This window comes from Callospermophilus lateralis, chromosome 11 (assembly GCF_048772815.1).
Source record: "Callospermophilus lateralis isolate mCalLat2 chromosome 11, mCalLat2.hap1, whole genome shotgun sequence".
NCBI lineage: Eukaryota > Metazoa > Chordata > Mammalia > Rodentia > Sciuridae > Callospermophilus > Callospermophilus lateralis.
In genome coordinates this window covers 33,955,639-33,974,401 of record NC_135315.1, presented here as the reverse complement: position 1 = coordinate 33,974,401, position 18,763 = coordinate 33,955,639, and the positions used below count along the sequence as shown (strand labels likewise).

General features: G+C 35.9%; 1 protein-coding gene across 3 annotated transcripts in view; it reads right to left on the bottom strand.

Annotated features, from left to right (window-relative positions):
* The window catches only part of Ints2 (integrator complex subunit 2), a 50,825-nt gene that overhangs the window by 31,535 nt on the left and 527 nt on the right, over positions 1–18,763 (bottom strand). For all 3 annotated transcript variants that reach the window (XM_076869304.1, XM_076869306.1, XM_076869305.1), the window contains exons 2-9: positions 17,613–17,919; positions 16,899–17,037; positions 14,692–14,794; positions 13,536–13,649; positions 10,702–10,832; positions 10,289–10,462; positions 7,200–7,426; positions 4,405–4,530 (exon numbers count right to left, since the gene is read on the bottom strand). In XM_076869304.1, coding sequence (XP_076725419.1) covers positions 4,405–4,530; positions 7,200–7,426; positions 10,289–10,462; positions 10,702–10,832; positions 13,536–13,649; positions 14,692–14,794; positions 16,899–17,037; positions 17,613–17,919 — 1,321 coding nt within the window. The remainder of the gene's footprint in view (positions 1–4,404; positions 4,531–7,199; positions 7,427–10,288; positions 10,463–10,701; positions 10,833–13,535; positions 13,650–14,691; positions 14,795–16,898; positions 17,038–17,612; positions 17,920–18,763) is intronic.

Genomic DNA, 18,763 nt, shown 5'->3' with positions numbered 1-18,763 from the left:
CTTTAGGTTTCCTACCAATTAAACCTGGACATTAGAGAGTAATGAAGATTAGAGGTAATGTTTAGAATAAACATTAATAGAGGTTGTGGCTCAGTGGCAGAGCACTTGCCTCGTATATGTGAGGCACTGGGTTCGATCCTCAGCACCATATAAAAATAAACAAAATAAAGATATTGTGTCCATCTATTTTAAAAAAAAGAATATACATTAACAGAATAAAAATACTTCAGGTAGAAAAAAATGAAGCACCTCACTCTACATACCTAATTATATACCCTACTGAAACCCAACTAAAACTACATTAAAAAATTTTTCTTAAAAGCAATATATGGGGCTGGGGTTATGGCTTAGTTGGTAGAGTGCTTGCTTAGCATGTATGGGGTACTGGGTTCGATCCTCAGTACCACATATAAGTAAATAAATAAAGTTCAATCAACAATTTAAAACAAAGCAATGTATGTTTAAAAATAAATAATTAAATAAATAAAAATAAAAGCAATGTATGTTAAGGAAAGAGAATAAGACAAAAGATGAAAGCTTTAGAACATATAGATGAGAAAAAACCAACTTAGCAGCCTTAAGGAAGAATACTAAACTGGTAGAAGAGAAAACTAGTCCATTTTATACCACAAAATTCCCAAAGGGCTAAGTAATTGTCAATTCCATGGAAGTTCTGGGAGTGGGAGTAAAGGAAGATTAAAACAGAGGGGGCACCAGGGTTCTAACTCAGGGTAAGGCACTTGCCAGGCACCTGTGAGGCATTGGGTTTGATTCTCAGCACCACATAAAATACATAAAATAAAGGTATTAAAAAGAGAGAGAGGGGGGCAGTCCATGTAAGTCATCAGCAGATTTCCAAATCACCTTCACCATTCTATACAATAGATGAATATCCTTTCCTTACAAAGACTGGATTTATTTACTGGAGATGGTGAAACAGTTTGTCTGAATTAAGAAACAACCAGGTACATATGGAGCACCATTGTAAAATCAGAACTAAATGAATGACTAGACTCTACCAGTCCTTAATCCTTACTTTTTATCTTTGTTCAAAGGTTTCTAGACAGGTCTTCACTTTCTGGGCAAGAAAATATTCTTCTCTAAGACTCTGATCAGCTGAAGAGTTTCTCATAGACCTATCGATGTACTTAGAGGTTCTAATTCGCTTTTTAGTTTCCTACTAATCTAATCAAGCAATAAAAAATACCTATGAAAAGTTCCAAGTAGAAAATAGAGACAGGGCTGGGGTTGTGGCTCAGAGGTAGAGCACTTGCCTAGCACATGTGAGGTCCTGGGTTCGGTTCAGCACCACATAAAAATAAATAAAATTAAGGCATTGTGTCTATCTACAACTAAAAATTAAAAAAAAAAAAAAAAGAAAGAAAGAAAAGAAAATAGAGACAAAAAGTCGCCTTAGCCTCTGAGTTCAATCCTATGTACCAAAAAAAGAAAGAAGTAAACAAGAAATCAAAAGCTGAATATAGAAGGATATAAATATCAAGTTGAGAAAAATCCTAATAGGTAGAATGGACAATTTTTTCCCAGAATGATGAAAATGCCCTGAAATTAGATTTTGTTGATGGTTATATAACACTATCCATATACCAAAAAATATTGAATTATATACTTTTTTTTTTTTTTTTGGTACTGGGGATTGAACCCAGAAGGGCTTTACTATCGAGCTACATTCCCAGCACTTTTTTTACTTTGAGACAGGTTCTAAGTTTCTGAGAGGCTGGCTAGATTGCCTAGGCTGACTCGAATGTTATCCTCCTGCCATAGCCTCCTGAGTCACTGGAATGACAGGCATGTGCCACTGTGCCCAGCAAATTGTAAAATTTTTTTATTTTTTTGGTACCAGGGATTGAACCCAGGGCACTTAACCACTGAGCCACATCCCCAGCTCTTTTTTATATTTTATTTAGAGACAGAGTCTCGTTAAGTTGCTTAGGGCTGCACTAAGTTGCTGAAGCTGGCTCTGAATTTACAATCCTCCTGCCTCAGCCTCCCTAGTGGCTAGGATTACAGGCATGTGCCACCATGCTTGGCACAAACTGTACACTTTCAATGGGTGGTAAATACCTTTAAGCCAATGAACAAGAAACTGTCTGAAAATAAAAATATTAAAAGGGCTAGGGATGTGGCTCAGTGGTTAAGTGCTCCTAGGTTCAGCCCCCAAAAAACCAAAAAGAGAGAGAGAGAGGGGTGCAGAGAAAACAAGATAGAGGTAAGGAAAAAGATTATTATTACAAAGACAAATTTAAATAAAAAAGGTTTTAGACATAGAAAACCCAAGGGAAAAATATAATCAACAAATTACTGGGGCTGGGGATATGGCTCAAGCGGTAGCGCGCTCGCCTGGCATGCGTGTGGCCCAGGTTCGATCCAACTTAGAATTATTTCCAACTTAGAAGTCTATACACCAACAAATTAGCAATCAAACATCAGAGTAGAATAAAGGCATTTTCAGAAATCACTAGTCTCAAAAGAATTTAACTCCCATGTGCTTGTTTTCTAAAAAAGCATTGAGGAAGCAAATGAAAAGATGATGACATGAAATGCAGGAAACAGGAGGTGTTACAAAGGAAAGAAGAGGCAAACTCTCAAAATAATGATAAAGAGCAATTCTTAGATGACAGCTGGGTACAATTCTGTATCACCATTAAGCAAGGAACCAGTTCAGGTTGGTCCAAACGCTCTAGATGAGATTTCTTTTTCTTTTTGTACTTTATTTTACTTATTTATTTTTTTATGTGGGGCTGAGGATCAAACCCAGTGCCTCACATGTATTAGGTGAACGCTCTACCACTAAGCCACAATCCTAGCACCTCTAGGTAAGATTTCTGAAAATGATTAAACTAATAGACTATCTCATAGGTGAGAACAACTTGAGAAAAGATTTAGATTGCAGAAAGTTTGAGGTTGCATTAACAGTACACAGAACACCAAGTACAATGAAAACAAAAATAAAAAGGAAATTTATTAATGTAAAACAAAGAACTTTTAGAGGAAAAGAAATCATCTACTACATTGCTGAGCTCTCAGTAGTGCTTATACCATCATTATAATATAAACAACACTAGATTGACGTAATCAAAACCATATACCATTATACCTCTGGGGAGAATGAAAGGGTAGAAAAGAGTATATGAATACATTTAGGACAGAGAAGAAAAGGAACTTTTTTTTTTGGGTAGAAGGGATTGAACCCAGGGGCACTTAACCACTGAGCCACATCCCAGCTCTTTTTATTTCTTATTTTGAGACAGGGTCTCACTAAGTTGCTGAGGCTGGCTTTGAACTTATAATCTTCCTGCCTTAGCCTCCCAAGCCACTGGGATCACACATGTAATGCCACCACAACTGGCTAGGAAACTCATTCTAGAATAAAGAGAACTAATTTCTCATGCTTGATAGAATGAACTCAACAACAACAACAAAAAAAAACCTAAAACAAAAAAATAAACATACATCAAACACAAAACTGTTATTAACAATGTACTAATAAAACCCAAAACAAGCTAAAACAACGGAAAGCCATTACCTTGAGGGAAGGGAAAACAATGAGGAGGGGAATCAGGACTGCTACACTCTTAACAAATCTTTTTATTCTGCCCCACCCAGATATTGAAGATTGAACCCAGAGGTGCTTTACCACTGAGCTACATCTCCAAACCTTCTTTTATTTTTGAGACAGGGTCTTGCTAAATTACCAAGGCCAGCTTCAAACTTGCAATTCTCCTCCTTAGCCTACAGAGTACCAGAGTTTATAGGCAAGTGCCATTGTATCTGGCTAGTCTTTGCAAATTTTGTAGACCAATTTTTATTTTATTTATTTGTTTGATTGTTTGTTATTTCTGGTACCAGCAACTGAAGCCTAGGGGTGCTTAAATACTGAGCCACAGTCACAGCCCTTTTAATTTTTTATTTTGAGACAGGGTCTGGCTAAGTTGCTTAGGGCTCCCTAAGTTGCTGAAGCTGTTCTCAAACTTGCAATCCTCGTGCCGCAGCCTCCTGAGTCACCAGGATTAAAGGAATGCAACACCACGCTCAGCACTGAAGAACTGTCCTTATTCCTTTAAACAACATTCATAAGAACTGATAAAATGAATGACATATAGTAGATGCTAAAGATACCCTTGTATTTAGATACTACAATTGTCCATATAGGTCAACTTTTGTACTGTCCCTGTGTAGGTCAATTTTAATTTAATACTATTCATGTGTTTTTGTTTTGTTTTTCCCTTTTTTTTCCATTTTCAGAGGAACTAGGCATCAAAACCAGGGCTCTATGCACGAATGCTAGGCAAGAATTCTGCCACTAAGCTATATCGCCAACCTCTTTGTATTTTGAATAAGTTAATAAAAGCAGATGTTGAGAAAAGACAGCCACCAGTGAGGTACCTGACAAGTGTTGAAAAGGCCAGTAGCATACAAAAGGAAAGGGAAACAAATCGAACCCCAGCCGGTGTAGCAGGAGGTCGGCTGGTCATCAACTGCAGTAATTGCTCAGCTTCTTCTTCAGTTGGTCTAAAAAGAAATAAATGATTGACTTTACTTTTCTTAGTTGAGGGAAGACCAGGAAAAAAAAAATGAACTTGCCAACATTTTAACCATTCAGATAAAACTTTTTAACTTTATAATAATACCTCACTATAAAATCTTTAACATCTTAAGTTGTCAAAAGCAAAACTTGTTTTTTTGTTTGTTTGTTTGTTTTGCTTTTGTAGTACTGCTGACAATACACAGGGCCACACACACACTGAAGAAGTAAGTGCTCTACCACGTGTGAGGCACTGGGTTCAATCCTCAGCACCACACAGAAATAAATGAATAAAATTAAAGGTCCATCAACAACTAAAAAAATCTATATACATATATATTTTTTAAAAAGAAGAAGAAAATACATTGGAAAGCAGTATGGAGACTCCTCAGAAAACTTAGAATGGAACCACCATTTGACACAGTTATCCACTCTTTGGTATATACTCAAAGGATTTAAAGAGGATATACTTTGGTATATACTCAGCATACTAGAGTGACCAGCCTCATCAATGTTCAAGCACCTCAATTCACAATAGCTAAGCTATTGAACCAACCTAGGTGCCCTTCAACAGATGAATGGATAAAGAAAATGTGGTACATATACACAATGGAATATTACTCAGCCATAAAAAACAATGAAATTATGGCATTTGCCAGTAAATGACTAGAACTGGAGACTATCATGCTAAGTGAAATAAGCCAATCCCAAAAAAACAAAGGCTGAATATATTTATCTCTCTGATATACAAATGCTTACTCACAATAGGCTGGGGAGATAAGTGGGGGGAATATGGGGAAGGGGATGGAATGGGAAAGACAAGGTAGTAAAATGAATCAGAATTAACTTTCTTATGTTCATAAATGAATACACAACCAGTATAACTCCACATCATGTACAACCACAAGAATGGGAAATTATACTCCATGTATGTATGATATGTCTAAATATATTCTGTTATGTATAACTAAAAAGAAAAAATTAAAAAATCAAATTAAAAAAATACACTTAGTGTTTTTCCTAAGACACAAACACAAAGCATGCCTTATTTTACCCAGTAGTATGGGAACATAAAAATGAATGTGCAAGCTAAAACCATGCAACACGATCTTAATAGGCAATAATGAAAATTATAATTACATTAAGAGTTTTAAGATTTGTCAAAACTTAACTGTCAGCTATAGTAAATATAGAAATGAGGAGAAAAAGTAAAACTAATATATATATATATATGACTGTAACTGAAAACATTAGAAACATTCAAGTGTTTTATCTTTTTGTAAAATCCTTATCAAGAATAATTAGGTGGGGGCTGGGAATATAGCTCAGTTGGCACAGTGCCTGCCTTGCATGCACAATCCCCAGCACCACACACACACACACAAAGAATAATTAGGTAAGGCCTGGTGACACATGCCTATAAGCCCAGCAACTCGGGAGGCTGAGGCAAAGGATCACATGTCTACCACTGAGCTACAACTCCAGTCCTGCCATCTTCTTTTCATTGCACAGTTTGTAATACAAAATGAGTATCTTTTCTATGACTTGGTGAAGTGTCATAATGCCTTCTAGGTTTGGATCATCTTCCAACATTTCATCCTTTGTACCTTCGGGTCTGAAATGAAAGTTCCTTTAAGTATAAAGAAGTTTGCTAGCATCACATACTCTGGAACACTGTCATCACTTTAAAACAATGACTTTCCTCATTTGTCTAAATGTGCTCCTTCACTCTGTTCCTCTGGATGCAAATCTAGGATCTCGAAAATGGTGCCAGTGTCAACATTCTCTCAGTAAGCTACTTTCCTAAACTTTTCCCTGTAACATTTTTTTCTTTACTACATTTTACCTTTATTGGCTAATTCCCTCTTTTGCTTATCTGTTTTTGTAAAATGTCATACTATATTATTACTGGGAGAAGAGGAAGCAATGTAATACCTATTTGGCTGTGTGAAATGAATAACAGATGTGTTGGGCTCAGTCACCAACAGACACTCAAATGAAATGCTGATCATGATGCATTCGTTATTTACATAGTGAAATGGATCCTGAAGAGCTCACAGTAAAATTTATACTTTATGTAATTATTAAGTTAATAATGTACTGTGATAAGTGACATGTGAACCATATTGAGGAAATAGCATTTTTTAACTAAATTGTGGTAACTGAAATTCACATATATCAGACACATAAATTAAGAACCATACATATTAACAGGGACAAATTCTAAAGGTTTCATAATACTGACTAAAAAATCTTGTGCATCATATCAATTTTAAAGAATTTATGACCTCAGTTACAAAAGGAAATATATGAGAGATTCACTTTAGCTGCATGGATCAGGTTAAAGATCTCTCATTCAGTGATCTCGTTGAGCTGTGGTGAAATTAGTTTTCCTTTACAATGTAATTCGAAATTGACAAACTGCTCTGAGCCTTCCCATATTTACATAATTCTACTTGCAATCTGACCAAAATAGATACATACATCCCTGTATAGAAATGCTTGGCACAAGAACTTTAATCTTGATATATGCCAGCTACTACAGGAGCTGAATGAAATCTAAATCCTCAAAATAAAAGCCTTTGGTTCACTTTCTTGGGATTAGAAATAAGAAAGTAAAATGACAAAAAAGGGAAAATATCAAAGTATTGAATACTTGAGTCCAGCGATCCCCATCAAAGCACAGTACAGACGTAAGAGTGCGCTGGCTTTCACAACATGCTCTTCTTTCAGTCCTGAATACACAGACACATTGGGCTCCATTTCCACATCAGCTTCTTCCACAATTCGGGTACTTCTTACTGTGGGAAGAATGCCCATCAACTCCAGAAGAAGCTGCCTCCTCATTTGCCAAAGGACAGAACTGCTGGTCTCTCTTTTTCTCTGTAAGAAATATGAACCAAGAAAAAAAGAAGGCATGAAGCATTTACTAAATTAGAAGAGTCTCAAACAGATCTGCCTCTCCCCCTCCTTTTTTTTTTTTTTTTGTGTGCGTGTGTGTGTGTTTGTGTGTGTGTGGTACTAGGGATCAAACCCAAGGCTTTACACATGCTAGGCAAGTATGAAGGCCCCAGATCTCCCTATTTAAACACTTGAAATTGATGCATGTGAGAAGGTTGTCATAACTTCAGAATCTCATTTTAACAAGCCAAGCAAACTAAAAATCCACTGGTTTGTCTGAAGACTACTCACACGCTGATTTGGATTGGTTGCAGAGGAAAGACTAAATAATGATAACTAAAGTTGTAGAATATTATTTAAATGATAGTTTCAAAATCATAATGTACCACAGTATAAAACAATCAGATTTTGGAGACAAAAGATCTTGAGTTTAAACCCTAGTACTATAATTAGATAATTATATACATTAGATACATTAGTTAACCTCTCTGAACTACAATTCCCTTACTAACAAGAAAGCGAATATTTGATTAATATTAATCTTACAGAGCTGTTATAATTAACAGTCTACAAGTCTATAATTACTACAGTTCTTCTGGCAAGAATGTTGTCTCAAGTCATTTTTTACCCTGTAGGGCCTAACACTATGTCTAACATGCAGGAAGCACTCAATGTCTGTTAAGAAAATGAATGAACAAAGATAATAAATATGCAAGCAGTTCTAAACTAAAAAAGAGCCAAGTGCTCCTTTTTTTCATATTGGAGTCAAATTTCCAATTTTTCATATTAGCATCAAATATGAAAAAAAGGGCTGGGAATGCAGCTCAGTGGATAAGGACCCCTGGGTTTAATCCCCACGACCACAGGGGGGTAAAAAAAAAGAAAGATATTATTTGATTCCAATCAAAAGTTATCTAGAACAGGTAAATTAATTCAGACAGAAAGTAGAATAAAGGTTACTAGGGATTTGCAAGGGAGAGGAGGAATGGGAAGTTTAATGGGTATATATAATGAGTACAGTTTCTGTTTGGGATAATTAAAAACACTGTAAATATTTTAATGCCACTGACCTGTATGCTTAAAAATTATTAATATGGGCCAGATGTGGTGATACATGCCTGTAATCCCAGCTACTGGGGTCAGAGTAATCAACTAAGGCAGGAAGATTCAGCCCCAACAATTTAATAAGGCCCTAAGCAATTTGGCAAGACTCCGTCTCCAAAAGAAATTTTTTAAAAGACCCTATCTCAAAACAAAAATCCAAAAAGGGCTGGCATGGGCTGGGGTTGGGGCTCAGCAGTAAAGTACTCGCTTAGCACATGTGAGGCCCTCGGTTCAATCCTCGGCACCACATACAAATAAATAAAATAAAAGAACCACATATAAATAAATAAAATAAAAGTATTATTTGTCCAACTATAACTAAAAAAATAAATTAAAAAAAAAAAAGGGCTGGCATGTGGCATTTAGCTCAGTTGTAAAATGTGTGCCTAGCATTTGAGTTCTGGGGATCTCGACTACCACACAAAAAAATAAAAGATTAAATGGTAAACTTTATGTTATGTATCTTTTATCACTACATACATACACAAAAAAAAAAAAAAAACATTAAAATTATAGAATATAATTTCTTTAGACGATCCTATACAACAGTTGTCATGAGTTGATCCACAATCCTGGTGATTTCCAAGATGCTTTCAGGAGGTCCCAGAAAGGCAAAAAATATTTCCTTTAGTAACACTAAGACAATGCCTTTTTTTTAGACTATTCTCATAAGTATACAATGAATTTTTCCAAAGGTTTCTATTAAACCACATTGAAAAGATTTGAAAAAATCTCTATATTAAATAATATCACTACTCACAAAATTTTTTATTTAGGAAAATATATTTTCCACTAAAAAGATACTATGTTCATATTTCATACTGGTACTATTGCTATTTTTTTTTTTTTTTTGTAGTTGGACAGCATGCCTTCATTTTATTTATTTTTATGTGGTGCTGAGGATCGAACCCAGTGCCTCACATGTACAAGACAAGCACTCTGCCACTGAGCTACAGCTCTAGCCCTATTATTACTATTTTTAATAAATTAAATACATACTTCAAAAAAATTTTGGCTTTAATTTTTCCCCTCTTCCAGTACTAGAAATTAGACCCAGGAGCATTCTTCTTTTTTGGTACTAGGGATTGAACTCAGGGGCCCTTAACCCCTGAGCCACATTCCAGTCCTATTTTGTATTTTATTGAGAGACAGGGTCTCATTGAGTTGCTAAGCACCTCACCATTGCTTGGATTGGCTTTGAACTCACAGTCCTCCAGGAGCATTCTACTACTGAACTACATCCACAGGTCCCAAACACTTTTTTTTTGGAGACAGGGTCTCACTAAGTCTTAAGGTTGCCTGAAACTTGCAATTCTCCTACCTCAGCCTCCTTTCAAGTTATTACAGGCATGCACCACCACACCAGGCTACTGTTAATTTCTAACATGAGAAATATAAAAAGATAAAAATTACATAAACAAAAGTTCTTTCATATCCTCAAGCATTCCTTAAAAGCTGAGAAAGTCTCTGAAATTAAGTTTAAGAACCACTATTCTGGGCTGGGGCAGCTCAGTGGCAGAGAGCTTGCCTTGCACGAGTGAAGCACTGGGTTCAAACCTCAGCACCACATAAAAATAAACAAATAAAACAAAGGCATTCTGTCCACCTACAACTATTAAAAAACTTTTTTTAAAAAAGAACCATTATTCTAATAACATCTTCCTAAACATGTTTCTTCTTCCCCTTTTAGTAACTGCCAAAATATCCTAATCCTTAGCCTACAGGGATATATAATCTCACCTGCTGTCCATTTCGGATAAAAGTTCCAAACCATGTCCGGACTTTCGCATTTGTTCCAAGAAGCAAACCACTAACAAAACAAACCAAGTCACTCACTCCATCTTCACAAGCTTCGTTTTTAGTGTGATCCAATGTTAAAGCCACCCCAAGGCCTGGCAAGTGACATTCCTCCACCTAACACAGCAAAGAAAACAAACACAATATTAAAAGGAAAAGAGCCAGAATGTTTCAAAGTCTAAAGCATCTAAGTTTAGAGAAAAAATAAGACAAAACATAAAAACCCAGAGAGGAAGATAACACATCCAGTATGTAATTAAAATCTGCAACCTCTATAAGATTCTAAAACTATCTTAAGGACTTGATATTGTCCTAATATAAAGTGCTTTAATTCATAAAACAATAGGGTCTCTTACCACCATGCCTCGGACCTTCAGGGCCTGAGAAGGATTCATTTTACATAAGAATCGTAAGGCATCTGTCCTGCGCCTTCCTCCAAGACTTTCTTCATCTTGTCGTTCTCCATTTTTTATCAGGCCTCTACAAACTAAATATTTAAGAATCTCTATTATTTTAAGATGTTTTTCACACCAGTCCTTTTAATTTTTTAAGACAGGGTCTCACTAAATTGCTTAGGGCCTTGCTAAGTTGTTGAGGCTGCCTCAAACTTGCAATCCTCCTGTTTGATAAACTTGCTTATCAAATCACTGGGATTACAGATGTACACCACCATGCCACGCAAACAGAAGAATTTTTTTTTAATGTTGCTTTAAATTTTATATACACACACACAGGGAATGACTCAGGAGCAATTAACCACTAAGCTATAACATCCCCAGCCTATTCTTTTTGAGACAGGGCCTTACTAAATTGCTGAGTCTGGCCTTGAATTTGCCATCCTCCTGTCTTGCCTTCCAAATCACTGGGATTACAATGCCCAGCTGAAAAGAAGTATCTAAGTGGATATCACACAAGGAGCAAACAGACAAAGTCAGGAATTATAACCCTAGATGCAGTACTTTTCCCTAGATCCAGTACTTTTCCTCCCTGGAAAAATTACAATTCACAGATCACCTTGCTTAACAAAAGTTGTTTTTACTTTTATATCACTCAGACCCAAATAACAATCTTCAGTTATTAGTACTTTAAAAGAAAGGTGAAATTTCTTCATTGATTTTTCTAAATTTATACCCAGTACTTTTGGCAAACTGTCAGTTATAAAGCTTAAAAAAAAAATGGTCTGACTGTTGATATTTCTGATGACATATCTCATTTTGCTCTTTGACTGTACTGGAGATATCTCCTCTTTGCTCCCTCAAGCATAGAGATCACATCTTCTAGTTGTCTGACATATTTTACTGGTATAACATTGGGGTATAATGGCAAAAAGAAAAAAAATTAGGGCTAAATATTCACTATACTTAAATTTGCAATGTCAATACAATTTTGAAATTCCTGAGCTTGGCATATCTATAATGAATACTCACTAAAAACTTTCAAAAGATAAAATCTGATGGGGCTGGGGTTGTGGCTCAGTGGTAGAGCGCTTGTCTAGCATGTGTGAGGCACTTGATTCGATCCCTAGCACCACATAAAAATAAACAAATAAAATAAAGGTATTGTTTCCATCTACAAATAAAAAAATATATTTAAAACAAAATGAAAAAAACTGAAATAGAATTCCATAAAATATCTCTTCCTAGAACTAAAATAAAAAAAAAGAAAAGAAAAGAAAGAAAGAAAATTAGGTCCTAGCTGAGCACAGTGGTGTATGACTATAGTCCTAGCCAGATACTAGAGCTACTAGGGACCTGCTGTGGTAACAAAGAGAGACCCCCCACCCACCTCAAAAAAAAAAAAAAAAAAAAAAGATCCTAGAGGATGGCCTTAGGCCTGAGCCTAAGCAAATCCATTTTAAAAACTCCAGCTTGAAACCTATAGTCTCACCAGGCTTGCCTAATGGAGCCCACCAGTGTGGCCCTCAGGCACAAACAAGTTACTTCCCCCATCCTAAAAAACTGGTGAAAAGATCAGTGGGTGGGGATAAGATGTTTTAACTCCAAGATAAATGATGTCACTTAGAAATCTGGTGGCAGGGGCTGGGGATGTGGCTCAAGCGGTAGCGCGCTCGCCTGGCATGCGTGCGGCCTGGGTTCGATCCTCAGCACCACATACAAAGATGTTGTGTCCGCCGATAACTAAAAAATAAATATTAAAAATTCTCTCTCTCTCACTCTCTCTTTGAAAAAAAAAAAAAAAAGAAAGAAATTTGGTGGCAGCTGATAAGGACTGAAAGGGAGTAAAGCCCCAAAATTTGGTATAAATAATACAGCAAGTGAACAGACATTTAGCCAGCCAACAATGATGCCCTCATGCTGAGATCCTAATGAGGACCTAGATTGACACTCCAATTCTTCTACCTGAACCTCAGTGTTGTCCTCACTGCTCTCAAATTCTACAGCTACATCTTGAACCTGGTGAGAGCCGCAACTTCTCCCAGCCATCCTCTCCTCAACCTGCCGTCAGCTCCACCCCAGCAGAAGCCTCCCTTGGTTCCTAACCTGATCATGGCAGCCTGAGTGAGTTCGTATCTGCTGGACTAAGGCTTGCAACTTTTGATCTGACACTTGAACTTAGCACACAAAGGGAATGTCTGTCATTATCCTGTCATGATTAAGTAGGTTTGCAGTGTTTAGAATTAATTAATCTAGAAATGTTTGCTGTGAATTAATTAATCTAGAATTGTTTGCTATGAATTGATTCTGACCACTGTAGTGCCTAGTATTAAGGATTGTTGTTTTCTTGATTAAGAACCTATAGAGAGCTGGGGATATGGCTCAAGCGGTAACGTGCTTGTCTGGCATGCGCAGGGCGCTGGGTTCGATCCTCAGCACCACATAAAATAAAATGAAGACGTTGTGTCCACCGAAAACTGAAGAGTGGGACTGGAGTTGCAGCTCAACAGTAAAGCACTTGCCTAGCATGTGTGAGGCACTGGGTTTGATTCTCAGCACCACATATAAATAAGTAAATAAAATAAAGGTCTACCAACAATTAAAAAAAATAAAAGAACTTATAGAGTAAAATTGTATTGAGTGATTTGAGTGAATAAAGCATTGAAAAGGGCAAAAGCACATGGACATTCTTTATTTCTCCCCCTCGACTGTGTAAGTTGCACCTTTTGCCCATCGCAACACCTATACATGCCCAACCAAATGTTTTCAATATTCCATTTTTAAATTATATTTACCTTCATTAAAACTATCAGGAACATTGGCCACCAAGAGACACAAGAACCAAGCACCATTTCTAACATGTAGTAAGGCTTCAGCTACATCAACTATAGGAAGCAGGGAAGGGAGCTCTATAAGAAAACAAAATCAATAGCACTATTAAATAAGATATTTCATTATGTTAAACATAAATGTCTTTTGATATTTCAAAATTGCTACCAAAATGCAACTAAAATACTTATTTTTCATAGTCTAGAGCTGAGCTGTTCAGTAGGATAGCTATTAGCCACACATGAATAGTTAAATTTAAATTAAATGATATTTAAAGTAGTTCATTTCCTCAGTCACACTGCTAGATTTCAAATAACCCACAGTCACACATGGCTAATGGCTACTAATTGAATAGCACAATATAGAGTACTGCAGAAAGTTTCATTGAATAATGTTGGTTTAAAAAGAAATTTTCACAAAATTCTTTGCATTTTTATGTTTTCATTTTTATTTTATATCATACATACATATTATAAAAAATCTGGAAAATACAAAAAGGTAAAAAAAAATTAAAATTAGCTCTAATCCATTACTCTACGTTAACATTAAATATTTTATTTAAATTCCTCCCATGAATACTGTTTTTGTCTTAAATTTGAACAACACTGGGACTATATTTTATTTACTACTCTGCCCTTTGCTTTTTTATTTAACATACTATAAACATTTTCCAAAATCATTAAGAAGCAGTAAAATCATTAAACCAAATAAACCATCTTAATGTGTGCATAATATTCCATACTGTAGAAATAAAATAACTCACTTAATGATTGTTCTACCACTAGTCTTATTTATTTATGTACTAGGGAAATGAACCTAGAGGCGAGCTACATCCCCAGCCCTTTTTATTTTTAAACTCAGGGTTTTCGTAGGTTGTTAGGGCCTCACTAAGTTACTGAGGCTGGCCCCAAACTTGCCATACTCCTTTCTCAGCCTCGTAAGTCATTGTAATTACATATATAAGCCACTGCACCCAGCCTACTAGTCACTCTTATCTTAAACTTTTCAGGCATCTTTTTAGTAGATGATCCCTAAAATAACAACATTCCACCCCAAGAAGTTAAATAGTATCATTCAACAAGAAACTATATCTGAAATGTATCTTTGTACTCAATACAATACCTGCTTGTAAAATACAAAGTACATCTGCAGCTTCCTCCAAATAGACTGGACTCTCAAAAAGCTCAGAAGACTTGAAAAAAAATTCTCCATTGGATTCAGACACCTTTAAAAAAAAGAAACAATAATAACTGTATTAATATCAGACAATAAATGAAATCCCTGACTATTTTTATAATTACTGGTTGAGCTCACAAAATATATCTCTTAATATGTTACTAATATACTGTAACAGGATATACAATATTGGTTAATTTCAACCATTTTGAGCCACAATTACTATTCAGACATGGTAACATTAATCTCAAGCACTGATTTCTATATACATATTTGGAGTTATCCGAAATTAAAGACTAAGGCAAAGAAATTATCTAGGCATGCTATTCATATAAAATGAAGCTTAAGAAAGTAAAAAACTGGGCTGGGGTTGTGGCTTAGTGGTAGAGCACTTGCCTAGTATGTGTGAGGCACTGGGTTCGATTCTCAGCACCACATATAAATAAATGAATAAAGTAAAAACATAATCAATGTCTTAAAAAAATAAAAAACAAAGTCAAAAACTGAGCCAAGCATAGTGGTGCACATCTGTAATCCCAGCTACTCTGGCAGCTGAGGTAGAAGGAGGCAAGCCTGTGCAATTTAATAAAATCCTGTCTCAAAATTGAAAAAAAAAAAAAAAAATTTAAAGGGGCTTGCAGTGTAGGAAGTTGAAAAGCACCCCTAGATTCAATCCCCAGTACAACAACAAAATATCTGTAAACTTAAAACAGCATTTAAACAATATAAATTCATGTTCAATTCTAAAAAATAAAACAAATAAAAAGGCTGGGATGTAGAGTCACTGAGTTCAATCTCCAGTACCACCAAAAGGAAAAAAAAAAAAGATGCAGAAAAGTTTGGGTTGAAATTAAAGAAGATCAGTATAGTGGGAAAGAAAGAATTACTTGTGATAGAAAAAATTTTTGAATGATTTGTAATATAACCTTAAAAACTTTTATCTAAAACTAGCTAAAAAGCTAGACATGGGGCTGGGGATGTGGCTCAAGCGGTAGCGCACTCGCCTGGCATGCGTGCGGCCCAGGTTCGATCCTCAGCACCACATACAAAGATATTGTGTTCGCCGATAACTAAAAAATAAATATTAAAATTCTCTGTCTGTCTGTCTGTCTCTCTCTCTCTCTCTGTCTCTCTCTTTAAAAAAAAAAAAAAAAAAAGCTAGACATGGTGGCACACACCTGTAATCCCAGTGACTTGGAAGGCTGAGGCAAGATGATCCCAAGTTGTAGGCCAGCCTCAGAAATTTAGTGAGACCCTGTCTCAAAATAAAAATCAAAAAAAGACTGGGGATGTAGATCAACACCCTTGGGTTCAATCCCAACTATGAAAAATAAGAAATAAAACTAACTACCCCAACCCCATGCACACACAACAGTATCCTCTTTAAAAACAGAACTGAAATTTTTTTTTTATCCATAATTTTAAAACTATACTGTATTTACAAAAAATTTACTGACCCCGAAATTTCAATAGTAAATAATTTTGCTTCTGAAACCTTGGGTCTAATCTCATATATCATTTTAATATGAAAACCCAATTTAGTTCTTCACAGATTCCAGAAAATTTAGAACATTTAAATTCAAAGTTTCATTTAACCATAATTACCCAGAAGTCCATGACAAAGTAATATATAATTTTTCTTCAAGAAGAACTTTAACTCTTTAGTATAGCAATTAAATCATCTAGTGAGGCTAACCAATCAATCACCCTACATCCAACTTAGTTTTGTACTCCTTACTCAGTATCATGACATATTTGATCTAGTACCTAAATGAATTACACAATTTTTTCAGTTATATTTCACTACATTATATGAGGCAAATTCCATCTCTAAAGGTACTACCAAACTCGCTATTTTTATAAATTTTGAGATCAGTTCCTTTCTAAATGTCAAGCCCTTATATGGATTCCATGGGGGGGGGGGGGCGAGCAATCCCTATGATAGAAGATGCAGAATGGGCATAAGTGGGAAAAAAAAAAAAACTAGATAAAGTCTTTAAGGCATGCTTTTAATCTCCTTTCAGTCGTTGAAAGGAAAACATATCAAATAGAAATACCATAATGCCTGCTTTCTTGCCTCCATTTTTGTCTACTTTTCTGGTATACAGACTTTAAATCATGAATACTTTGAGCTATGGTTAAAAATTAAGCACCTTGTTCATAATGGCCAACAGTTCACTAAGCACAAGACGCAATCGACGAGGTGAATCACTATGTTCAAATTCTAATGTTAGTCCATGTTGAAGTTGTGATACCAGGATGCTCTCTCCACTGCCTCCTCCAAGTTTATGCCTAATGAAGTACAAACATATAAAACAACTATTATAGGAACAATGACATGGAAATAATTGCATAAAATTATCTATTACTAAAATACCCTATGAATTATACACTTTAAATATTCACTATTACTTCTGAAATACTAGTTTGCGCATATATTTCAGAAATTCACAAGGTATGTAAAGACTGCCAAACAACTCATAGTTAACACTCACTTCCCTTAATAACACTGGCTTATTTCCGGATTCACAATGGGTAGGGAAGGTTATAATATCAGCCCAGAATCTTTAGATATCAATGTGATGTTAAACACCTCCCAAGTGATTACTATAAACCATTCTAATCTAGTGGAAGCTATCATACCCACTTCCCACCAAGAATTACTAATCAGTTTACCCTAAACACAAAGCAAGATTTTATAATACAGAACTCACAAGTTCCTACAATTTTAACTATAAATAGAAAAGACCTAAATAAAATACTCTCCAAAATTTACATTCTTGTTTTTCTCTCTGCTCTGAAAATTTTTGATGTTCTACTCTTTGGAACATTCAAATAAATCCCAATCCATATATTATACAACATACCTAAGCTGTTGTTCTTTGCTGGCATCTTGTTCTAAAGCATGAAAATCCACAGACAACAATGCAACAATGGAGTTGACAGCTTCCACTCCAGAGAGAAGGCGAAGGATAAGTTTTTTATCCTGAGCCCAGCTTTGGCTCTGGTCAGCAGGAGCACAAAGTGCCATCCGCACCAAGCAGGGCAGCAGAAGTCTTAATTCTGGATCACTTAAAGATGCCAAGCGAACAACATCCACCTTCTGCATTGCCTCAAAAGCAAAAGGGCTGACAAACTGAAGGCTTGTGCACTCAGTCATTATCACTGTTGATCCTAATGATTAAAAATAAATTAATTAATTAATAAAAAGTAGAGCTATAATTTCCACATGTATGTACACTCCTCTTTTTAAAAACCTGAAAAATGTGATAGATCATTAATAGGTCTCTATGTTGGCAATGTTCCTGGCAATGTTCCAAGACCAGCTTTCCCTGTATCCCTACCTTCTACTGCCATCTGGAAAATGAAAAAGTAAACAAGAATATACCAATGTCTTTTCCAGCCTTAGGAGTCTTCTGCTCTAATACTCTTGTTTTACAAAGAAGTATATAAAGTCCAGAGAATTAAGTTACAGATCCAAAGTAGTATTAGTAGTTAATCGCGAAATCCCGAAGTTGAACCCTCATATATTATACACCATTTCAAGGCTTTCTTTTCTTCAACAGACCAGTCACATGAGATCCACAAAACGTGAATGAAAGTAAATGAATGGCCATAGCCATACTTTTGCAGCATCACCCGCCTAACCAACAGGTGTAAGGAATTGTTGGGCTTCTATTTCCCACACTACAGGACATGGAAACACTGGCCAATCTCCTCATTGGCCAAAAATAATGTCAGAGTTAAGGTTCTGAAGACCACAACACTATCCTATGTCTCCTGCGTTACTGGGTAAAAAAAAGCAGATGTTTGTGCGGGTGCAATTAGCTAAGAGAGAAAGACGAGTGCCACTCTGGCAGTTGTGTATCTTCAGAAGTAATCAAAGACACTAAAAAAGGGAGAGGGGGCCACCGACCGAGCAGGTAGCCAAAGCCGTCCTCTCTTAAGACCGACCAACTAGCAGAACCGTGGGAGGAAAGAGCCATGGGAAGAAACGTTGCTTTGCTTTCAAGCAGGA